The sequence below is a fragment of the Punica granatum genome, chromosome 8, assembly GCF_007655135.1.
Source record: "Punica granatum isolate Tunisia-2019 chromosome 8, ASM765513v2, whole genome shotgun sequence".
Classification (NCBI taxonomy): Eukaryota; Viridiplantae; Streptophyta; class Magnoliopsida; order Myrtales; family Lythraceae; genus Punica; species Punica granatum.
The window spans coordinates 7,081,766-7,107,196 of record NC_045134.1 but is presented as its reverse complement, the minus strand read 5'-3'; the positions used below and the strand labels follow the sequence as shown (position 1 = coordinate 7,107,196).

Genomic DNA, 25,431 nt, shown 5'->3' with positions numbered 1-25,431 from the left:
CTTTCATCTCCCCTTTTTAAGTTGAAAGAAAAATTAGATAACACAATATAAGATATATATCATTATTAAATACTAGTCATTGCACCCGCACATTGTGCCTGATTATTATTCGCAGGAACTTAATGGATCTTTAAAAACATGATTAAATTTACAAAAGTATGAAGTTATACATTTTACTTGAAAAAATACTATTTATATAGAAAAATATATTTTTCACTTAAAAGCATTAATTTATATTTTATAAGTAAGATTAGTAAAATCTTATGAATAAAATTATTTTAATTAAAATTAAGGTAATTAACTAAAACATTTTAGTCTATAAAAGAATTCTTAATTTTTAATATCAAAATTGTAGAAGATAATTGGATTTATATCTTTTATACAAAAACAAACCAATTATAGAATTTAAATCTTCACATTTTAACAGAAATAAAAACTATGAACCATCCAATAAATAATTTTGCTTAGCATTCTTTTTACATTTTAAGTGTATTTAATATTAACATAGAAGTTGTAATAGGTTTTGAATATTTCAAAACCTCCTTACAATTTCAATTATAAGTAGTATGCCCTTTCTACAAAAGAAAATAGGTCACAATGCTCAATCATTCTATTGAATTTTGACAAAGTTTTCAAAGGTGTCGTCACATGCCCTCAGCAAGATGATATTGCTCCTTAAATATACACACACATTGTGTGTGTGTGTGTGTGTGTGTGTTGATCTAATGAACGGACAAAATTTTGCACCATGCTGTGCTTATGCTTTTGGAGAAATTATTCTTCGTGCCGAATGCACGCAGTTATTACCTTAAGAAGCCGAACATCTTCAGATAGTCAAATAACGACTACCAGCATGGGGCATGGCACACAAGTCGATGTTCAATTGGTGTAAATGAACATAATTAAACTCCAAAGCAGCCATGTTATAAGACAACGCTTCAATTGCGGTCCGAAATTGGCCGGCATTAACCAGTTGGGCCCAAATTATCAAATAAGCTCCATGTATTTGCTGGGCTAAGTCATAGTCCTGCCCAGTTGGATAAATAAAGGCCCGTATGAGGGCTTCCTCGGCATCACTTGAACATCTTTTGTATTAGGGCCACAATTAAGCTACCTAAATAACAAAGAGTTTAGTCGATATTCTCCCTTTTTCTGTACAGTTATAAAAGAGGCTAATGAGACTAAAAGACGGTAGGTGAAAGGGAAGTAAATGGGCGTAATTTGGGAGTTCATGTGATGAGAATTGAATTTGCTACGACTTGAGAGCGAGTGTGTGGCTACACTAAATCCGGGCCTTTTCTCGGTTCATTAAACTGAACCATAAATAACAAGTGGCTTCCCCCCATAATAAGTCAGATAATAGCTAGTCCCCTTTTTATTATGTTTTGATTTGATAGATGCCCTTCTTATTTATGTTGCTTGCATGTATGTGACAAAATTTCAAGGAATATGTTCGCCCAAAAAAACAAAGAAAAAAGGAAAATCAAGTAATAGGATATCTCGGTAAAGTATTATTATCTGTCCACACGAAAAATATATAATATAATATTTTTGCAACAATAAAATGAGATATTTTCTCTTACTTTTGCTTTTTCGATATTTATTAGACAAGGACCTGAATGGGCCCTCCGAAGTCGTGACCTCTCCAATGTTTAGTCCTACGCCCAGAAAATTGCTGTCCTGAAAACGAAATTTTAGATTATCATTTTCTCATAAAAGTTATCTGCAAAAATTGTTCCAAACCAATCAATAAATAAAATGCAAAAAATTGCAGTAAGCAATGGGACCGGATGCATAAAGTAAAATACTCGTTAATAATATAAAGCTTAATTGAAATTATTTTATTCCATCGGACACGCGGACGACTTATATAAGTCGGGAATTGATAAATCAATTACATTTATGATGCACCTGAATGAATACTTGTACTAATAGGATGATGAATGTGTTTTCTCTGTCTGTCCTTCGTATTTAATTTGTTCTTCGAAGTTCTTCTAATTATTCATGTCCTTCTCATTCTCGGTCAATCCCGTATCAAGAGGGGATCGGCACTTTCCTGCCATTTGTTCATTCATTCTATAAAAATTATATAATGCATGAGTCGTACGTAAATCATTCATTTCAAGATTTATGTTTTATTGCTTTAAAATCTATTCGTACTAAATGGAATAATAAAATCACTATCAAAAAATATAAAATGAAAAAATAAAATTGCATCTCATCATGACACGAAAAAGAAAAAGAAAAAAAGATGTCAATTTTTCATAAATGTCGTGCGGACCCTAAAGTTATTTGTGTGGTTCCAATGAAGGAGTGGAGCGCTATGCATAACTCTAGGGGACCTCAATGTCCACAGAGGCATGGACTGATTAATGTGCAAATTCGGATATCACATATTGGTACGAGGATGAGGGACCGTGCTGTGGAGGCGGTAGGTACATATTAGGAATATGCTTCTCCTTCCGAAAGCAAATCCTGCGGACATGCCGAAATAGCCGCTGCATAATTATTGCCCATAAATTTGATGAAATTACTTGTCTTGCCATTGTTTCTATTCGGAGGTTGACTTCGGCAGATTTTTCGCATGAAATAGCATCACTCTACATGTTATTAGCATAACATTGTTCCGACTTTTGTAGAATGTAAAAGTCATCTCCAACCAACATCGGCTGATTCAAGCGGTTCGACGCTAATTTATATTAAGAAAAGTCTCGAATTCGATTCTTGTAAATGGAGAAAATTCGCGCTGCAAAAGTTTTACTCCTCAATAGATCGATCCGTCTCGATTGAATTAATCAGAATCCAATTAGCTTTAGGATACCGGGTTGAAAAAAAGAAAAAAGAAGAGAAAAGGTCACCTCCAACAGAAAGTGCACGTTATCTACTTACATTCATGTTTTAATGTGTACTGATCAATATAGTATCTCCAAGCACATCTTGGAGTAGGGGGATGACCAGCAAGATAGATGTAGAAAAAAAAATTGCTGAGTTTATTTTCTTATATATTGTCACTTGTATTAGTTGAAAATGGCATTCCCTCATTATTATAGTTTTCCTTCATTTTGATGAAATGAGTATTCCCTTAAAAAAAAAAAGAGAATAATCATTCCCTCATTTCATATTATTTGTTGTGAAGTATCATATATATTCTAAAAATATATATAACATGATATCTTGATAAAATATTTTATAATTATATTCCTTCATTTTATAATGATTATTAAAGAAAATAACAAATTTTCACTTAATATCATTACATTTTTTACATAAAATCCATTCCATTTCAATCCCGCGTACCAGAACCAAGATTAATTGAGGATTATCTTCAGCTGACTGATGGGCTGAGCAATTAATATGGCGATTAATGGGCTAACAATTTTTTCTTTTCCTTCTATCTATTAAAAAAAAAGAGAGAGAGAGAGAAGGGAAAAAATAGAATACTAGAGCTTTTTTTTCTTTTGGATAAATTCCAGAGCCCAATAGTTGCAGTAATGCTTCAGAGATGGATTGATTGAGCTACTATATTTTTTGTTCCTATTATTTGGGTAAAAGCCTCAAACAATTTAGAACTGCTCTTATCGGAACGGGTGCATTCCGGTACTATATATCTAATAACTGGATGCAGGTGGCCTTTTAGCCCACATGGAACATGGTGAAGATCTTCAAATGACTTCGAACTATTGCCAAAAACATGGCTGGAGCAAAGTATGAAGACGAGAAAGCATAGTAGTCATTACTCTGAGCGAATATTAATTCCAATTAATAAGTTGAGTAATATCTCGTGATTAAATTGAAAAAAATATTAAAAATAAAGAAAAGAAAAGATAATCCCACGTCAACCTGTTAGCGCAAGTGATTAGAACGCGCGTATACTTTGTGAATAGTTTACAAGATCGTAGGTTCGAATCCCCCTTGCGCGCGTAGTCCTTGGTGAGGCCACTTACACATGTGCTTGCACATGGACTTACATGGATTCATGGACTTGTGGGGTGTTCATGAGTCTGTAGAGAATGAACTCCTCATTATCAAAAAAAAAATCTCACATCAAAAGTGTAACAAACTTATTAATTATGAGTTGGTTTAAACGGTTCGATATTTATTTTTTTAAGTAATTTTTCGGATTTAAATATTATGAATAGAGAAATTCTATATTGTGAGAGTTTTAATCACCTCTTTTAATATGTGAATTTGACTTGAAATGAATTAATTGAATATCCGAATATCACCGTAGAGGAAAAATACTGCGGCAAACTTTTTGGAAGTGGTAATGAGCTGTTAAATTATTTTCCCTTTAAAACCGCTCTATTGCATGCTTACAAAATTACAATTGCTTACTCAGCAACTGCCTCATTTGTTTCTATTTGGTTTGTTTTAGTATTGTTTGGGGGGATTCTCCGACAAAAGTGTTGCCAATGAATACAAACAAAAATTTAGTGCCAATCATGTGAACTCTTATCCCCTTTCTTCTTGATATATACCCCCTCTCTCCCCCATATAACCTAATGCCACCTAATTGCTCGGCCATGCCTCCACATGCAATCCCTTTATTCTAACCTACACATACACATATATAAATATAAAATGTATAGTAGACATAGTAAATTATATGATCATTTTCGGTGTATCGTGATCACGACGAGAGTAAACAGCCAATTCAGATGGATTTTAGGAACTCTATTGTGAGGAGTTTGTTTTCAGTACGCGTGCTTGCAGAGCTTGACGACTACGGATTGTCAAGGTGGAATGTAGGTTGAAAACTCACATGAAGACTTATAATTGCCCATGATGACATTGTTTAATGTCTTTCAACTCAGCAAAGAGAGTCCACTTGCATCATAAGTGGTTTTTATCTCTCTTTATTCTCAGGACCAGAGTTCCATACTCGCAGGTGGAAGTGGAAGGCTATGCCTGGGTTCCCCACCTCATATTCCAGCAAATAATTCTTTTTTCTATTTCAACATTTAAGGAGTTGGCTCTGACTGCACAAATCCCCCATTAGAAATTAACTGTTAGAAGATCCCGAATTAAGTGATTTTTGTGCCCTTTATTTCGTTTGTCTAGTTCAACATATGTATTAACGCATGGTTACATTTTAACACAGTCAGCTCTTAGGGGTCAGGAGTGCGTGCAGCACATCCCATTCCACCAATCCAGGGCAACATGTGATCGGATCGATTGTGTCCTCGCGGCTTGGACAAGACTAGAGTTAAACCCAAGAAACTAGACCACCTTCCAATATGTCATGACCTCCGTAAGCCTCGAGCAGTGTCCAAAAGCCGCTTTGTACGAATAGGAATCTTGCGCGATTTCGATCTATTTGTCTGGCATACGATACGTTCTAGGCGAAGAGAGTTAAACGGTAAACACAGATAGAATAAAGGCCAGAGGGCCCCCCCGAGTCACAAGCTGCAATTGGAACGCGAACGCCCGTAATTGTAGGTAATGATGCTTTTGTCTTTCAAACCTCGGAATCCAAATTCAGACAAAAGACACACTGACTGTCAATTTGTTAGTTGCTTTTCGTTGAGGAAGACGACGCGCACAGTAGACTTACTCCATATTCACGTTCACGGGCACTCCTATTTCCCAAATTCACACGACAGAATATCACACGATTAACAAACTACACTGTTAGTGAATGAATATTTACTTGCATAGTCGAGGTTTGAGCCATTGAAAGCATTTCATGATCAAGGCAAGATGAAATTCGAGCAGCATTAATCTCAGCTAGTCAGTCCAGAAATTGAGAGCGCCTTTGTGATATAACCGGAAAGGAAAAGAAAAATCCAAATTTTCTATTCTTCCTCTTCACTAAATTTCTGCTTCAATAAATTTGAGTCCATTCTATCACTTCAGGACTCTTATCCACATTATCAACAATGTCTTTGCTCATTCCGGCGGCCTCGCCATCGGTCGAGGACCAGCCGCCGCCACCGCTCCTGCTTCCGCCGTCATCTGCAGCTACTCCTCTCCCCGATGTGATGCCGAAAATAACCCCTAACCCCGTAATATCACCCCCTGCTCCCCCAGTTTCTCCTCTGCCTTCACTCCCGCTGGCCCCTCCTGCTCCATCGCCTGAGAGAGCACCATTGGTGGCACCACCACTTCCGGCGGCATTTCCACCATCAACTCCGGCAGATCAAAATCTTGCGCCGACTGTAACTTCACCACCGGCGCCGCTTGTAGTGGCTTCGCCACCAGCTTCCACTGCAATCCCGACATTCCCGGTTAATTCTCCACCACCAGATGCACCTCCAAGAACCGTCTCCAAATCTCCTCCTGCCCCACAAAAACCAGCATTGCCTCGAAGACATTCTTCAAGACTGTCACCACCGCGTCCTACAGCACCTTTGAGAACACCCCAACCAGCACCAGTTCCATCCTTACCATCAGCGCCGACAGAGCGACCGACTAAGCCATTGCCGACCTATCCTCTGACTCCAGTACCGCCATTGGTAAAGTATCGAGCCTGATTCTTGAAAGTTACTAATCATGCATTTTAGATGCAATCCACCTATATATATATGAACATTATCCAATTATGCAACTAGTCTTCTAAGATCTTACTCGTAGTTTCATTCCCGTCAAGAGCGGGAAATGACTTGCAATATGGTGTTTCCAAGTGCATCTGGTTTCCGAAAACAGTCTCAGTTTTTCGATTTCGTGTTCTTCTCTGTGCCAATGTTTGTGCACTCTAAAGTATCTTCTGACATGAGCATCCCCTCAATACATAATTTCCAATTAATAAGATCGTTTCCCCTAATCATTGACAGTCTCTTCCGGCAACACCTGCTGCAATATTCCCGACTCCAGCCACTGCCACTTCACCGAGTTCTGATGAGCCATTCTTTCCAGAGCTTGCCCTGCCACCGCCGGGAACTCAGATTTCCCCAACAACACAGACACCAGAGGTGCTTAATGGCAGCCTCCCACTGACCGGCGCATCGGGTCAACCTGGCCAAGCCGCAGCCGAGGAATTCCACATGTCAGCCGGTCTGATAGCTGGGTTAGCCGTTGGTGGGGCCCTTTTTCTAGTCATCCTTGTTATTGTATGGCTCATCTGCCGCAGAGGAGAGGGAAAACAAGGGAAGGGTAACTTCAACAAGGATTATTATGGAACACAGCCCTCCGGACCAAAAGGTACAAAGAGAGCAGTGCACTTAGATGCCGAGAAGTTCACCGCTATTCCGGAAACTATGTTTTCATTTTCAAGACATTTTCCATAAACTATGTTTTGTATGTTCCATTCCATGACACTTGATTTTGGTTTTTTCTACTAGGAAATGGAAGTGTTGTTCATTCCGAGCCTAAGGATGTTCCCTTGCCAATGTCCCATTCCATCGCCATGCCATTGTCAGCGGATCCATCTGCTAACCCAGCCTCACTGACCAGCTTCTCGAGTGGTAGCTTTACGTACGATAAGCTGGTGCGAGCCACTGAGAACTTCTCAGAGGCAAACCTCCTAGGAGAAGGCGGTTTTGGGTACGTGCACAAAGGAGTCCTCTCAGGTGGTAAAGAGATTGCCGTGAAGCAGTTGAAGATTGGGAGCGACCAGGGCGAGCGCGAATTCCGGGCGGAGCTCGAGACCATCAGTCTGGTTCACCACAAGCACCTTGTCACCTTGCTCGGTTACTGCATCACAGGGTCGGCGAGGTTTCTCATCTATGAGTTTGTCCCGAACAAAACCTTAGAGTTCCACTTACACGGTAAAGGTTCTGAAATTGTTGTCCTGATTCAGTGAAGCCTAATCTAGTTATTCTTCTTGGATTCAGTTCAATATTATGATATGAGTTGTGCATGTTGTAGGAGATGGCCAACCAGTCATGGATTGGGCGACTCGACTCAGAATTGCAATCGGATCAGCAAAGGGACTCGCATACCTTCACGAGGATTGTAAGTACACACATCTTTACTACATAATAAGATCCCATAATTTTGCAGTCCAAAGAAGTTCTTCAACAAACTGAACGTGAATTTGTGCTCGATGCTTGATCCGCACAAGCTCTGTTAGTCGTACTAGTACATATTGAGCTGACCGTGAAGTTCTGATATTAATTGCAGGCAGTCCGACTATTATTCACCGCGATATAAAGGCAGCTAACATTCTTCTCGACTTTAAGTTCGAGGCAAAGGTACAGCTGGTTACGCCATTTTCGCCATGATATACCACTGTTAAGATCGAATTATCGTAATGGATTGTTAGCTTCAGCTATTTTCCAAACAAAACTTGCAGGTTTCAGATTTTGGGCTAGCCAAGTTCTTTTCAGATACTAATTCCCACATCACTCACATTTCGACAAGAGTTGTCGGAACTTTCGGGTAAGTGATTGATTCTGTTCGACGAAATTCATTGAAATGGATTATCAGCCCTGATTTCCCCAAGTTGGGCTTAAGTCGACAACTCCAACTCTCTGTCAAATATAATGCCGCCCTAATTTTCAGCACTAATCTCAAGTCAATCTCTCCTTCAGGTATTTGGCACCTGAGTATGCATCGAGCGGGAAATTGACGGAAAAGTCAGACGTGTATTCATACGGCATGATGCTCTTAGAGCTCATCACTGGAAGGACTCCTATAAGCAGAACAGCGTCCATGATGAACGAGGCCTTGGTTGATTGGGTCAGTCCTCCATCCCCATTTGTATAAGTTCTTTTTTCCCACCTAATTCCATCTTTTAAACACCGGAAAACCGTGTCGTCGTGGTGTAAGAAAATGGAATTCGTTTAAGGCCACATGTATTTGAGGGATTATCATTCGTGCATTATTGAGACATATGAGCCCGATGCAACCGTGACTACAGGCAAGACCACTGCTTACTCGGGCCATCAAAACGGGCGATCTTGGTCTTATCATTGATCCAAGACTGCAGAGCAACTATGACTCCGACCAAATGGTAAGAATGATGGAGTGCGCCGCTGCCTGCATTCGACAGTCAGGGTGGCTTCGGCCCCGAATGAGCCAGGTTAGTTTCCTCTCCTTTTTGCTCTCTCTTGTTATCCGTGTCTCAAACTGGCAGAGTTTTTCCCCGGAAGTTCTTAAACTGTTTGGAATCCAAGCAGATTGTTCGTGCGCTGGAGGAAAATGAACCCCTAATGGATCTTGAAGAAGGAAGCACCCCAGGGCACAGCAGACTGTACAGTTCACTGGACATAAAGAGACTCACTATGGCACTGACAAGTCCAGAGTACGGACCGAGTCACCGGAGTGATAACACGAGTGACTATGGCCTCTATCCTTCCTGTTCGAGCAGCGAGGCACACCACACAAGATGAAAACGATGCCAGTCATGCATAACTGGGAGCTTGCTAGTTTCACAAAACTACATCCCATTCCATGGGCCATGACATTGTAAAAAATTATGTGTCAACAGAATTCCACGATATAATTTTTCAGTATTTCCCAAATATTCATTGAGAGAAGGTACTCTGAAACAGCAATATGAGGTATATATTTGTTCCTTGCAGAGGGCTCATGTGATTATTAGATTGATTATGCCAGCACACAGATTCTCAAAATACAAAAGTAACGGAAGTACATAGTAAAGAAAACCGATATATGTAAGACTCGGACAGTGTATATCTCCTAACAATCTCCCATGTGCATGATGACATTTTTTTATCGACTTAATGGAATGAAGACCCCATTGATGGCATATACATTTATATATGTTCTCAACCTAAGGAGCCGAACAATGAAAGGTACGGGTTTTCTCGCAAAGGTCCCTGCGAATCCTAATCCTGCAAGAACGGGGTATCGAGGAAATCAGAAGACTAGCCCCCTGCTGTGACTATTGTGGTCGTACGGGGCACTACAGGGGAACTTGTTATAAACTCAATGGGTCAATCTTCTAATTCGCAGTGGAAGGGCAAGGCTGCCTTTGGACAGTCCTCTGGACAGCAGGGGCAAAGGCAGACCAGGCCCTCTACTCTGCAAAGGAAGTGGCAGACCAGCTCGAATTTTGGCGGCCCAGCTCGTCAATCATGGGCCCAGTGGCAGCCCAGATCGAATCAGCCCAATTGGAGCAATACTGAGCAGCATGGACAAGCCCACAAGGCGTCGACTGAAACAAATATAAATCAGTTAGCTGCCAGACTTGCTCAGATGTCGGAGAGCAAACTCCAGCGACTTCTGGCGCTTGCAGGACCTGATGAGGATGAAATTGAATCATCATCCGCTAAGACCTTTGTTTCTATAAACCCCGGGATTGAATGGATAGTCAATTCCGGGGCATCGAGGAATATGACGGGAAGGTTTGATCAACTATTTGATGTTGAAAATTTGAACAATGGCCCTTAGATACATGTGCCTAATGGTTCAACTCGAGCTGTGTCGATTGAAAAAGTTCGGTTTAGTGACAATTTTATCTTGAATAATGTGCTCTATGTGCCCGATTTTGATTGCAATTTAATTTCGGTGGCCCAATTACAAGCGGATTTTGGCTACAACATTTATGTATAAGGTGTTTGTTGGGTGCAGGACTCCACCTCGAGGGAGACGATTGGAGTGGCTGAGCTCCAAGGAGGGGTCTGGTACTTGCGGGCCGTGGCAAACTCGGTTATATCCTCGATGGCGTGCTGCCATGATTGAAGAAATCCATGCCTTAGAGGAGAATGGCACCTGGTGTCTCTCTTTTCCTCCTGGTAAGCGACCCATTGATTGTAAGTGGATCTTCAAAGTTAAATGCCGGGCTGATGGTAGTATTGAGCAATATAAGGCTCGCCTTGTCGCAAAAGGCTTCACCCAGATTGAAGGCATCGACTTCAGTAAGACTTTTGCACTTGTTGCAAGATTAGCTACGGTCCGGTGCTCAGGGTTGGGAATTGCATCAGCTTGATGTAAACAACGCCTTCTTGCATGAGGATATCGAGGAGGAAGAATATATGTCTCTACCTCTGGGTTTTCGGTTGACTAGTGATCAACCTGTTTGTCAACTACACAAGTCTTTATATGGCTTATAATAGGCCTCTAACAACTAGTATTCCAAGTTCGCGACTGCTCTTATCAGATATGATTTCAGATAGTCGGAGGTCGATCATTCCCTTTTGATCTCTTCCAAAGGCACGACTTTTCTTGCAATTTTGGTGTATGTTGATGACATGATTCTTGCTGGCAATGTTCCGAGGAGTGCGCTTCTTTCAAGGAATAACTCTATAGGTGTTTTCGCTTTAGGGACCTCGGACCTCTATCTTAATTTCTTAGCATTGAAGTTTTGCGCTGTGACTCTGGTCTCTTCCTCAGTCACAGGAAGTATACTCTTGATACTCTTACAGAGATTGGCATGTCGGGGTGTCAACCGACATATATTCCCATGGAGCAGCAACGCAAACTATCTCAGGATGCTAGTGCTTCCCTTTCTGATCCAGGTCAATATAGACGTCTCATTGGTCGTCTCATCTATCTCACGATCACTAGACCAGAGCTGAGTTATGTTGTTCACGTTCTATCTCAGTTTATGCATGATTCTCGACAGGGCCATTGGGATGCTGCTCAACGGGTCATGCGCTACTTGAAGTAATCTACGGGACAGGGCATTCTCTTGCGACTTTCTTCTCTCACCTTAGTAGCCTACTGTAATGCAGACCGGGCTGCATGTCCTATGACTCAGCGCTCACTTCAGGTCACTTCGTCACTCTTGGTAGCAGTCCCATTTCATGCAAGACAAAGAAACGGATCGCTATAGCTCGATCTTCCGCTGAAGCTGAATATCGGGCCATGGCAATTGTTGTCAATGAACTACTGTGGTTCGTAATCTTCTAGCTTCACTGGGTGTTTCTCAATCAGATCCTATGGTTTTATTCTACGATAACCAGGTTGCCTTACACATAGCTTCCAATCCGTTGTTCCATGAGCGAACCAAAAACATAGAGATCAATTGCCACTTCATCCATCAACACATTCGCTCAAGAGCTATTGAAGCAGGTCATGTCTCCACGCGGTTGCAATTAGCGGATATTTTCACAGAAGCACTTGGGCATGATCGTTTTCATTTTCTCTTGAATAAGTTGGGAATTCGGAATCCTCATAGAGAAGAGTATTATGGGAAGATTTTCTTCTTTTATGATATTAACATGTACCTTATTTAATTCTTCCATTATTAGACAGTATGTATATATTTAGGAAAGGCTATATTTCCTTTTTCTCTCTAGGACACCTTCCTTGTCTTGGAACAAGCAGAGCATTGTGTATATACTGTTTTGACGTCTAATGAAGATTAAGCTCGATTGCTCAAATTCTCATCTTGTCAATCATCGTATCCGAGGCTGCAGGACAATTACGATTCCAACCAAATGGCAAGAGTGTGCCTCTGCCTGCATTCGACATTCAGCGTGGCTTTGCCCCCGAATGAGCCAGGTTAGTTTCCTTTCCTTTTTGCTCTCTTTCGTTATCCCTGTCCCAGACTCGCAGAGTTTTTCGCCTGAAGTGCTTGAAACTGTTTCGAATATGAGCAGATTGTTCGTGCGCTGAAGGAAAACAGACACCTAACTGATCTTGAAGAAGGAAGCACACCGGAGCACAGCAGACTGTATAGTTCACTGGACATAAAGAGACTCACTATGGCACTGACGAGTCCGGAGTACGGACTGAGTCAGCGAGTGATAGCACGAGAGACTACGGCCTCTATCCTTCCTGTCCGAGCAGCGAATTTCTTTTATAATAGCATATATTCGGATACTCATATTTGTCTTGATTTAGAAAAATATTAACTGTTTAATCCACCAAATTAGATAACTCTGAACCAAAATAAAAGAAATACGCTTTGCAAAATAATTCCTTTTCTCCTTTTCCTATATCTCCTGAATTTTCTTATAAAATCATCGCAATTCATAGTGAACTTGAGCAGACAATTTTTTCCTTATTTAATGAATAGATCAATCAATGAACATGTCTGCATGGTATTCTGGAGCATGAGGCCTGATGCAACTCCTGACCCCTCCAGTCTGCATGGTGAGCTAATAGCTATTCATACCTTGCTCTTGATCTACGCCGGCCGGCACTTGGCTTAATCTTTAGTTGTGAGCATTCTAATTAAAGCCATGTAATGTTATATTATTTCTCAGGTAGTTGCCTTGTGATTCGAGGGAATAAGTGGGTGATGATGAAGCGCATGCATGCTGGGAACACCAAGATATAACTCAACCCGAGACCCGACCTTCTTTTCTTAGGCGAAATGATGTTGATCTCGCTAATATGGTCATATCCATCATTCAGATAATTTCTTAGGTGATCTAACAGTACTGATAGGTAGTAGTAGTGGTGTTTTAATGTTCATATTTCGACTCTGTATTAGTATATATATGTGTGTATCTTGTACACGAGGCAGTTGTGGCTCGGATAAATTAACCCGTCAATATAGTAATTTTACTCGCGCATTACACAAACTAATTAATTGGATCTTAAAAAAATATTAGGTAGTTTAAAAATGGAGAATTAACTCTTTAATATTCGTGTTAGTTTTTTTTTTTTTTTTTGGGATACATGTTCGTCAAGTTAACATTGCTGGTCCATGTGACATTCACCATTGGCATCTGTGGTTTTCTATAGCTGGGCTGTTTTAGAAAAGGGAACTGCGAGACACAGAGAAATATTTCTCATTATTTCCAACTATTTGAACCACATTTAAATGTTTCTCATTATTTATATTCTTAAGTATTCAATTTATTTTTTAAATGTTCATTCTCCAAAAATATGCCTAATTATTCTCATAATCTCATAACAAAATATCGACCTAAGATTTTAATCCATCTACCTAACAAAATATCTATAAGATTCTCCAAACCTTCAAAAGTTCGATTGTTCCTTTCCCTCCATCTAAGCCAAAAAAGCAATAGATGGATCGTCTTGATAATCTTCCTTTTTTCCTTTTACAACCTCTAATAGCTTGCAAAACCCATACTTCTTCACGAACCAAAGATGGACCAACACATTGATTTCCAAGGAGAGTGTAAATTGTAGCCCAACACCGCCCCGACCAAGAACAATGGATAAGGAGATGGTTAACAGATTCTTCCGCCCTTTTACAAATTAGAAGAAACTATTAACCAAGCTCTTTTCCCGCTTTTTCATATTGTCAATTGTCAAAATCCTCTCCAATTGCAATCTCACATACAAAAAAAAAAAAAAAACTCTCTTAAAGGGGCATGAGTTCTCCATATCATTTTCTATGGGAAACCCACTACCTCTTGGGTATTCGAAATAGCAAAATAATATGATTTCACAGTAAATCTTTCTGCAACCTAAATTGAAGAAGGATTTTTTTTTATATATATGATTCGGCGCTTGTTCCCCTTAGCAAGGTCTCGGGTTCGACTCTTATGAATAGAGAAAATCTATATAGAGCTTTACCTCTTAGTAAGCTAACCAGGTTCGATCGGATTAATTAGGGCTCTTTGAGCTTTCGGATACCATGAAGCACACCTAAATAAAAAATATAAAAAATAAAAAATAAAAGAACTTTTGGAATTCGAAATGGTATTCGCTCATTTTGATTCCTCATGTGAAGCTATAAGACCCAGTTAAAACCCCCATTCTTCATTTCGGGAAATTTTCTACATATATACCCCTTAGAGTTGATCACAGACGATGATGTTGCGTGAATATTATTACGTCTGCTCTAACACACAGATCGAATAAGCTTGTACAGTCATCAACTTTTTCTTTTCGGCACGTAAGGCTTAAATCTCTTTATTAACCAAAAACCAAACATAGTACAAGCAGGCTTTGAGCTCACAGTCGAACTTTAAAGTTTCAGACATACAGTTTAAGTCCACCAGCCAAAAAAACATATAACATTTTACATCAATAACTGGGGCATACTTCAGATAAGCTTGTACATCATCAACTTTCAAAGAACAAATTGTATTTTTCCCCCCTATAATGACAATTATCCTGAACTGATGTTCTTCATTGTTTCTTTTGCCCACCCGATCAGGCGTTGAAATTGTTGGAGGATTCCTTGTGGTCCAAGACTGTTCTAACCGATGTCTTCCTTGGCGTGGCAAATCAATGTGCAGTAAAAACAGAGTGCCGATGTTGAGGGATTGCTATAAAATTGTTCTGGTTGACGAGATTAAGATGTCCGACATAATATCTAGGATTGCACTTTCTTTTCTTGTACTTCTCTGCTCTCTGTACTCTGATGCTACGGGCAGATCAATTTCTTGATTTATAATCTATCATCGAACTCTAAGTTTATAATATATATGATTGGATAAAGAGTACGAGACACTTATTCTCGAGCAGTCACTTCATAATATACTTATTTGACAGTGTATTAGAGTTGAATTGAGTTAAGAAATTGTGATTATTGACATAATACAGTTCATGGAGGAGTCTCGATGCCAAAATTGTAGTTTTTCATCAATCCTACTATATCTTTGCTCCTCCATTATGAGCTATATACTTACTTGCCACCAAGCCGGTCCATAACCGGTACAGTTACATTTATAACCATATAAGGCCATTGAGTCCATTGAAATATAATTATTACATTTATTGCTAGCATAAACTATATATATATATATAGTGTTACAGTTATACCCATTTAAATGTATACAAAAATATTATAATTGTACAAATGTTGAAAATAACAAATAAGTGGATACAACGTCATTCATAATATTTGCCCAAGATATGTCTTCTTGAATTTGCAATTGTTGTTATGCACACCTTAAATGGTTCCAATTAATCATCGCCTAAAGTAAAAGAAAAATTAATAAGGGAACCCGATTTTCCTCTTCAATGCTTAAGTCAATACTCGTGCTAAGTGATATATGTAGCTTCGTAGATAGGATGCAAAAAATGGACGTTATAGAAAGACATTTTTCTGTATAATTCTCGGAGCTTTATTCATAATCAAGTGACATCATTTAGGGGTGTTTCTCGGCAAAGTGAAGTTGAAGTGCTACAGTGGGTCCGATGCAGTATATCGAGCGCTACGTTGCGCAGACCAAGATTTTATATGCTCATCATAAAAAGACCTCTGGTTTTCATACATCTTTGCCCCTACTTCCAGTCTCCTACATCTGAAAAGGAAAAGAAGGGAGAGCTTGTTCGGCCATTGGTAATAATCTAACCTTTACTAAAAAGAAAATTAAATGAAAAAGAAAGAAAGCAATACTTCGAGGAAGTCAGTATGGATGATATACGCTGCATGTATGCATACAACCTATCTCCATTAGTTTAATTAATACTTTCCCAGCCTTTTCATTAACATTAATATGTGTAAAGATCATATTATTCAGCAAAAAAAAATAATTAAAGATCATATGTTAGATTTGAGAACAAGGTGGTTGATTTCGGCATGATTGAGGTAAGTAATAAATTCACAACAAAAATGGTAGCAATATGGTTCGAAGAACAAATTATGTGTTTGCCCACAATTATTTTGAGTTAATTTTCTACATCGTATCCTTTTTTTTTTCCCTACCTAATTAATATTCAGGTGTTCTTCCTTGCAGTCGAACTGATCGATGTCTTCCTTGGCGTACTGCCTAAGAAGGATGCCATAAAAGCAGAGAGCCGATACAGTTCAGGGAATTGCTATATCTATCTACACACAGATATATATATATATATACATATCATTATATATATATATATAATGATATATATTAATATACACAAATGTTTAAAACACTATATTATAAATTTTAAAAAAATATATCAAATTTCATGACGTTCAACGCACGGATTCTATGACTGGTATATATATTTTACCATCTTGTGGCAAAAAGTATACATTTTATTGTCTTGAACTCTAATTTAGATATATATACTAATGCTTCTATCATATATATTTCATACTTGTACTACGTTAGTACAAACTCTCTCCCTCGACTTGGTTCGTCTACAGTGATCTGAAAGTAAATTGTCACTTTGGGCAAGCCCACTATCGACCCTCCAAACATATAAATTTGCTGGGTTGCCCCACATAAGCATTGGACAATCGGGGATGCAGCCACCTGTTGAACTCGTTCCTGCAAAAAAACATGAAAGCTGAGGCTGAAAGCTCAAAGCTTGCTAGGTACGTTTCCGATCACATCGAACTTGTTGCCTGCGATTGATCGAGAACCACCATATTTCGTCTTATACGTATTGTTGGTGATGATCGAAGCGCAATCTGTGCGTTTGCTTTGATAAGTTCTCTTTTTTCCGTGCTTGATGATGTCTTACTCCTAGATCATGTTTTACCTTTTGTTTAGCTAGTGTTTGATGATTGGAACATGATATATTTTTAGGAGATATTGCTGTTATATCCAAATCGCATAACTAATCAATCAAGCCAAGAGAATAACAGTTAGGAAGTTCTCTCTAACCATAGTCCACTCTCTATCTGCTCTGCTCTCTTCACCCTTTCCATCCCGCCACGCCACTCCTCTGAAATTTCCAGAATGGAGAGATCGAAGCCATGCAAGGAGAGGACCTTATAGACGTTGCGTGTTTATCTCTCTAGGAATATGAAGGATGACCTATTTACCTTAATTACTACCATCGGGTGAGCTCCAACGCTTGCTTAATTTGCTTGTTCTCTTTCGATACATGGCATGCTATCTATTCTTGTATTGTATATCACCTCTTCTTCTAAAAAAATTTTTGCCTTCTAAACTTTTTCCTTCTTTTTCCGCCAAAAAAGAAAAAGAGCAATCGACCATGCAACAAACAACGATTTAAAAGGTCGTTTCGATTTTTCTCATTTTTCTTTTTTATCATTTTTTTTTGTTTGTTTATTTTCATTTTCTAATAATTTATTTTGTTTATATTATTTTCTTTATTTTTATTTTTCTCAAAACTGTTTTCTGTTGGAAAACGGTTCATCATTGGCGGGAAGGGATTCAACATTGAAGAGGCGGGCAGAGAGGCTGAGGTTCTGGCCCTCTTCCCCCCTCCGGCCAGTACTTGAACAAACCTTCCTCTCTCTAGTCTCTTTACCGTCATCACCTTCCTCTCTCTCTCTAGTCTCTCTCTCTAGTTTCTCGAGCTCAGTTTCTCCACCGCAGTCATGAATTTTCTTATGTGGTGGAGCGTGTCTTTCGGCTGTCCCTCTATCTTCATGAACATCGTTGTTGCTGTTATGGAGGTTTCCCACTCTGGCATCAGTTTTCTCCTCACCTTCATTCTATACATCGTCTGTTTTCTCGCGCCGTTTTACCTCCCCATCGACAAGGAGCAGTTGAACCAGCATCCCACCACCCCGATCTCTGTTAGTCTTGAAGTTCTTGCTTAAGTACAAAATGCCTTTCAGTCTTGGAACTGGGATCTGTATCTCCGGTGTCAAGAGTGCTTTGTCTGCTTTCCTGGTCTCATTTTGGATCGTGCTCGTGATCCTTAGTCGGTGGTGGGTGAATTACGGCATTCTTGATCATGCCCAGTCATTTTGCACAGAAACTTTCATGTGGATATTCCAGTACACGGTGACCAGGACAAGGGATCATTCCTTTGATCCCGCTCGCGTCTCTTTCGTTGATGCGACCACTCTGAGCATCATTTGTTCTCTCATATGATGGGTATGTACGCGTCTGTTTATGTGGATTGTGCAGCTGGTGTAAAAATTGCACGATTCTTGATCAGGGCTTCATTCTCTGTTTTTCCCCTACTTAATTGGGTGGAAGATACGCGGAACAAGCATCCCGTAGCGCCCCCTCTTCAACCCAGTGGCTCAGGTGCCGATCTCCCAAGAGCTAGCCCACGTGAGTTCTAAAAATTTCACGTACCTCTTCTTGTATTACCATATCAAGTCATCTTTCACATAAACAATAATCCAGACTTATCATAACTGTTTGCATCTTCTTTGCATGACATACCAATAGGGGATCTGACACGCAGGCTGCAAGTTGACTCTCGGACCCAATTGATGATAGCTCATGGGCAGTCTCCGGATTGTTTCTAATGGATTATCCCGTAGTGCCCCCTCTTCAATCCAAAGGCCAATGTTTTCGCAACTCACAAAAAGCATCTCCGGATTGGTCCTAATGGATCAGCTGCTCCTTGTCGATGGGAGGTAAAACAGCACGAGAAAACCGATGATGTACAGGATGAAGGTGACGAGAGATGCCGAAGTGGGAAACCTCCATAAAAGCCACAGCAATGTTCATGAAGATAGAGGCACAACCGAAAGACAAGCTCCACACTACGGTGGAGAAACTGAGCTCTAGAACCTAGAGAGAGAGAGGAAGGTGATGATGGTAGAGAGAAGAGGAAGTTTTGTTCAGGTACCGGCCCGAGGGGGGAAGAGGGGCAGAATCCCAGCCTCTTTGCCCGCCTTTCAAAGTTGAATCCCTTGCCGCCTATGACCAACCATTTTCCAACAGAAAACGATTTCGAAAAAAAATAAAAATAAACAAAATAAATTATTAGAAAATGAAAATAAACAAACAAAAGAAAATAATAAAAAAGAAAAATGAGAAAAATCAAAACGACTCTCTTTTGAGCCGTTGTTTGTTGCATGGTCAATTGATCTTCTTTTTTTTTTTTTTGTGGAAAAAGAAGGAAAAGTTTAGAAGCCAAAAAAAATTTTGGAAGAAGAGGGGATATACAATACAAGAATAGATAGCATGTTATGTATCGAAAGAGAACAAGCAAATTAAGCAAGCGTTGGAGCTCACCCGATGGTAGTAATTAAGGTAAATAGGTCATCCTTCATATTCCAAGAGAGATAAACATGCATTCGGCGAAAAAAAGAGAGATAAACATGCAACGTCCGTAAGGTCCTCTCCTTGAAGATGCATGGCTTCGATCTCTCCTTTGTGGAAATTTCAGAGGAGTGGCGTGGCGAGACGGAAAGGGTGGAGAGAGCAGAGCAGATAGAGAGTGGACTGTTGGTAAAGAGAACCTCCTAAATGTCATCCTCTAGGCTCGATTGATTAGTTACGTGACTTGGATATAACAGCAAAACCTCCCAAAAAGATATCATTTTTTACAGCGTCTGAATATTCCAATCATCAAACGCTAGCAAAACAAAAGGTAAAACATCATCGAGCACGGAAAAAAGAGAACTTATCAGAGCAAACATATCATGAATGCACAGATCGCGCTTCGATCATCACCGACAATACGTATAAGGCAAAATATGGTGGTTCTCAATCAACCGCAAGTTCAATGTGATCGGAAACTTACCCCGGCAAGCTTTGAGCTGAAAGCTTTCACGTTTTTTGCAGCAATGAGTTTAATAGGTGGCTGCATCGCTTTCAAAAGGAGCAGAATGACTGTCCAACGCCTACGTGGGGCGACCCAGCAAATTTATTTGTCTGTAGGGCCGATAGTGGGCCTGCCCAAAGTGACAATTTATTTCCGGGTCACTGTAGACAAGCAAGTCGAGGAAGAGAGTTTGTACTAACGTAGTAAAAATATGAAATATATATGATAGAAGTAGTAGTATATATATCTAAATTAGAGTTCGACACGGTAAAATATACATTTTTTGCCACAAGATGGTAAAATATATATACACTAGTCGTGGAACTTGTACGTTGCACGTGATAGAATTTGATAATTTCTTTAAAGAATTTTATAATATAGTGTTTTAAACATTTGCGTATATTAATATATATCATTATAATTTATATTTTCTTTAATACTATTATTTATGTTATTAAATAATAACTTTGATCATAAAGATTATGAAATAATTTATTAAAAATGACAATTTGAAATTAGTATGTTAGTGTATAATAAGTTACAAAATGGGAAAAATTTTGAAAAACTCAAGTTTTTAAAATTGAAGATCTCACATCTACCTTAACAAAATAATCGACATGTTTGGTCTTTAACATTGTCAATGTTTGTATGGTATTATATAGTATTAATAACTGAGCTTAGGAATAAACTTCAATTAATTAATGTTGAGTTAGGAATAAAGGAATTTAATTATGGAATTTGCACACAAAAAATTATAGATCGATCAATATATAAATATGGCAGAATTAATATATATATATAGTTTCACCCAAAAGAAATTAACATATATATTTATATATATATATATGTTTGTATATGTATATGTAGCCGCATGCAAGTCAAAGAGATGCAAGTTTATTAAATGGTAATTTTGAAATATGAGATGTTAAGCCATGCTATGCTAAGATCAGATTAACATGGAATGAAAATAATTTTAAAAGAATTCCACCAAATATGAACCGTGATTCTCGTGCATAGGAGACGTACCTATGATTTTCTTGTACCTATGATTTTCTTGTAAGTTTTGCAGGTCAATGAAAATTGCAGTGACTTAAGCCGACCTGATCAAGTACTGCGATAATTGTCGCATATCTTCAGTGTATTTACCGCAAGGTCATCTTTTGATCATGTCAAGATTCTGTTGGGACGTTTTAGGACATAGATCTTTGATCTCATCTCCCCTTTCTCATCCTTCTGATTGAATGTTCTTCGTGTATACATGTGAATGCCGTGGCAGCGTAAACAGAATTTCACTTATTTACCATTCCCGTAAACAGGGTAGATCAAAAACCTGCGAAATGATGCATTATCAATGGACTTTCTGAGTAGCACTTCTCAACTACTTCTGGACCCGAAGATTGTGTCCGGACCAACTGATACATCCCTACGAACCAACTGATACATCCATACGAACCAACTGATACATCCCTACGAACCAACTGATACATCCATACGATTGAACTATGAATGCATCGAACAGCTCTGATCTCACGACACATATTTGTCAAAGAATTGGAAAAGTAAGAAAAGACCAGGTGACTGAGACAGAGCTCTTTCCATTCACTTTGTCGCATAAGTCGGCAATAAACGCTAAAAATGCTCATTACATTGAATTCCATCAGAAATTCTCTCCACTTCCTACTGAACTTTTATCCAGTAAGATTGAATTCTTATCCACGAATGAAACTTACACCGAGTTCACTAAAGGTGCTACCAAGAGCAGCAATGATCTTCACTTTGAAATCGGAATGACAATGTAAAGAACACGAATGTCCCTTCCTATTCATTCAAAAATGAAATATCAAAACAACCGAAGACTACAAATCTCATCTCACCCCTCCCAGCGCCCTCGAATTTTCCCAATTTCAAAAACTGTAGTGGGCATTAATCAGACTCCTCCACAATTTACCTTGTCCAGACATGTATAGGTTTGGCTATATATCTGGAGCCGGTTAAACATGGAAGATGATCCGCTGTCTTTTACGGATATCATTCACCATGGCCTTTCTTATCATTCAAGGGTACCAAAGAAGACAACCACTTCTTCCACGGAGCATCCTCTTGTTGCTCAATCCACGACAAGAAACAGCTATCTAACAAGCAGAAGGTGTTCACATACAAGAGTTGGTACCTGACAGGTATGTATCGGAAATTTGCAACTTGGACGATTGGCCATATGGCTCCTTCGAAAATGAAGGCAGGAATAAAGTCTCTCTTCACATCTTCTTTAATTTGCGGAACACTCTTTCCGGTGGAAAAGCCCATATAAGTGAAAAATACAAGTAAATCCAATGGCCCAAATATGAACCCATCAATTGCTACTTTGGAGGCAACAAACCGCGAGGAGTTTGGGTGCATTTGAAACCGCAACCGTATTAACCGGTCCAAACCTTCATACCTGTTTTCAGACAGAAATATATAAGTGAGCCTGTACAAAATATCAAGTAAATTTTTTAACTATTAGAGATTACATTTAAGGAGGCAATGCAGGGAAACGTAATGAGGGAAAGAACTTATTCACTAATGATGAGAAATTATTATAACAGATGCAGCAAATTCTTTTGTTGGCAAAAGATAGCAATTGAAGCAAAGAGAGGCAAATACCAATAATGGCCCACGGGTCCAACAAATCCAAACCCAAACAAGCTGGTAGTAGCCACTCTTCTCCAATTGATCTTTAATTCCTTATTTTCGTCCTAAAAGGAATGATCATCACTCTGTCAATAGGTTATATCCAGAAATTGACAAGGATGTAAACAGGCAGATAATGAGCATGATAAAACCAATAAGCTTAAAACAGTAGCACGCAAAGGTGAGGAGGAACCGCTGCTCAAAATCATGAATCTGACAAAAGAAATGGTCATCTCATGCAAAGGCAGCTCCAGCATGCAGATTTATCACAGCTTGAACTGGTAAAAAATTGGAAATGCAGCACATCATTCATCAACTACTACAAGTACACAAGAAAAGCATGTATACATATGAAGTATTTGAATTGACAAATTAGTAGAGTGTTTCTGTTGGAGTTTCTCATAGTCTCAGGTTCCATATCCAAAATGAAGATGGAACCGGTTCCCGAGCGATTTTGCAACAAGTCATAGATAAAGGCAATATCCCAAAGCACAAAAACAATCCACAACCAAACTCAGAAAGAACTTATTGGCAATATAGCAATCAGGTCACACCCTTCTCACCCATAAGACGATAATGCCTCCTACGAACTCCACATTTAGTCCCCCAGAAAAAGGGTTCTTTAAGGCTCAATCTACCAATTCCTATCAGTAAAGGAACTACGGGTTGTAATCTCATTCCAACAGCCGAAGACATGCCATGCCATGCCATACCATGAAGACTCCAACCCTCCATGAAACCTTCTTTTCTATCGCACTTCCGGCATCCGGCATTCGCAGTAGAGAGTCATACCATTAGAATAACTCAGATGATGCCCTCAGCAATGTGCCAAAATTGGCGCAGAAGTCAATGATTTCACAGAACTGCGCTAAGCTGCTCAAACGTAACCCGAAAGTCTATTCGCAATGTGCAAGAAATCTCATGCTTCGAGGATCAATTGCAATCAACAGGGTGCCAGAAAAACAGAGGGCAATCAGAAAATTAGGGCAGCTTTCTTTTCTATTCTCGAGGATCAGGACGACAATTACCTCGAGCTTGTGCCGCTTGGCAGTGGTGTGGGTAACGGTCTGGGCGGCCACGTCGCCGACAGCCCAAATCAGGCCGGAGCTGACAACCTGCGTCTTCACGGGGTGATCCCTCAGGCAGTTCTGGTACCATTTCCACAGCCTCGACATTTCCCTTCCGGAAAAAGAAGCTTCGGAGCGAGAGAACTGAGGGATTCGATTGGAAGACAGAGACAGCAAGGGGCAAGAAAGATTCTATCTACGGAGAGAACGGGATTGTTGATTGCCGCAGTTGAATCTTCCGATTCGCCATTGCTTCGAATCTGCGACGGTGATGATTGATGGAAATGGAGGAATGACGTAGTGAATTTGGTTTTGGCGAGGATGAAAGAATTTGAGGGGAGAGGGGGAGAGAGAGAGAGAGGGAGAGCTTTTTTTTTTTTGACCTTTTGGGGGTAAGAATTTTTGGATTTTATTTTATTTCCTATTTTTTCATCCGAAACATAAAGTATTATTTCCCTACAAATCGATCTCATTATCTCAATTAAATCGGGCTTTTTTTACCCATTTATCCACAGAAAAACATTTTATTTATTTTTTTTGAAGTGTTTAATTTGTGTTTTCTATTCTGTTGGCAGACATTCTTTTATATATATATATATATATAAACATAGCACCTGCCATAATTAGTTCAGCTAATTTAATAGTAAAAGATAAACATACTCATATTATCTTACAAGCAATATGAGATAAAAAATAATAAAATAATAAAAAAAAACAACAACAACAACAAGATTCGGTACAGTGACAAAATTTTACGCCTGGTTATAATCATTTGGTTTTTCACGTGAATGATAGTCCTTAGTCCCACCACCATCTCTATATTCCTTTTATATGTGAAAAAAAACAATAGCGAAAATATATTGTGTTTAAAACTAAGATAAAAAAAAAAGATTAACTATTCGAAGAAAGGAAAAATTCGATTCATTCCTTGCATTTACTCCTTTCCTTTTCCTCAATAACAAGGAAAATACTTTTTTCTAAATGGCAAAAACATATTTTTATTTTGTTTTCAGCAATTTTTGCAAAAGTGAAGACAACTGAATTTTCCATCTTATTATCAGTATTTATTTATAAGAACGTATAAATTTGTTTATTTTCAAAAGTGACCTTCTATCTATCTACAATAGGCATGATTTCAGGGATGAGGGGCGTTATGGTCTTTGCAAATTGGCCAGGGGATATTAGATGAGGTTCCATTTGACTTTTGACAACAACTTGACTTGACAATTGAGGAAGGGGGATCGCAGGCCAAAATTGAAGAATAAACTTCTTTTTATAATTAATTAGTTGGGTATAGAATAGACTTTTGGAAATGGATATATCTTATCCGGTGAAGTTAATCATCAAAATTGAAAATTCCCTTTTCAAATTAAGGATGCATATATTCATGGAGAATTTTTCATAAAATTAAAAAGAGCAGTGCTATTTCCTCCGAATTTCGAACGTCTCGTTGGGGGCAAGGCTGTAACTAGAGACGAGATGAGAGGCATTCCTTACATGTAAGACATTTGCAGGATTCGGAGTTCTTCACTTTCGGAGGAAACGTCATTTTTCAATTGAA

General features: G+C 39.0%; 2 protein-coding genes and 1 long non-coding RNA gene across 3 annotated transcripts; 2 read left to right on the top strand and 1 right to left on the bottom strand.

Moving 5' to 3' along the window:
• Positions 1 to 5,753: 5,753 nt before the first annotated feature.
• Positions 5,754 to 9,497, top strand: LOC116216060 (proline-rich receptor-like protein kinase PERK15). The gene is made up of 9 exons (XM_031551978.1): positions 5,754 to 6,455; positions 6,774 to 7,140; positions 7,281 to 7,706; positions 7,807 to 7,893; positions 8,062 to 8,132; positions 8,234 to 8,319; positions 8,472 to 8,619; positions 8,801 to 8,962; positions 9,060 to 9,497. Exons 1-9 carry the CDS (start codon positions 5,880 to 5,882, stop codon positions 9,270 to 9,272), a joined length of 2,136 nt encoding a protein of 711 aa, XP_031407838.1. The 5' UTR covers positions 5,754 to 5,879; the 3' UTR covers positions 9,273 to 9,497.
• Positions 9,498 to 10,115: 618 nt separating this feature from the next.
• LOC116187496 lies at positions 10,116 to 13,370 on the top strand. The gene is made up of 5 exons (XR_004152075.1): positions 10,116 to 10,250; positions 10,477 to 11,363; positions 11,471 to 12,351; positions 12,450 to 12,945; positions 13,059 to 13,370. It is a non-coding gene; the product is annotated as an uncharacterized LOC116187496 (long non-coding RNA).
• An 8,323-nt stretch (positions 13,371 to 21,693) lies between these two features.
• On the bottom strand, positions 21,694 to 24,252 carry LOC116189618 (protein Mpv17). The gene is made up of 3 exons (XM_031519348.1): positions 23,832 to 24,252; positions 22,777 to 22,868; positions 21,694 to 22,570 (listed from the first exon to the last, which is right to left on the bottom strand). The coding sequence occupies exons 1-3, from the start codon at positions 23,976 to 23,978 to the stop codon at positions 22,162 to 22,164; spliced, it is 648 nt and encodes a 215-aa protein (XP_031375208.1). The 5' UTR covers positions 23,979 to 24,252; the 3' UTR covers positions 21,694 to 22,161.
• Positions 24,253 to 25,431: the final 1,179 nt, after the last annotated feature.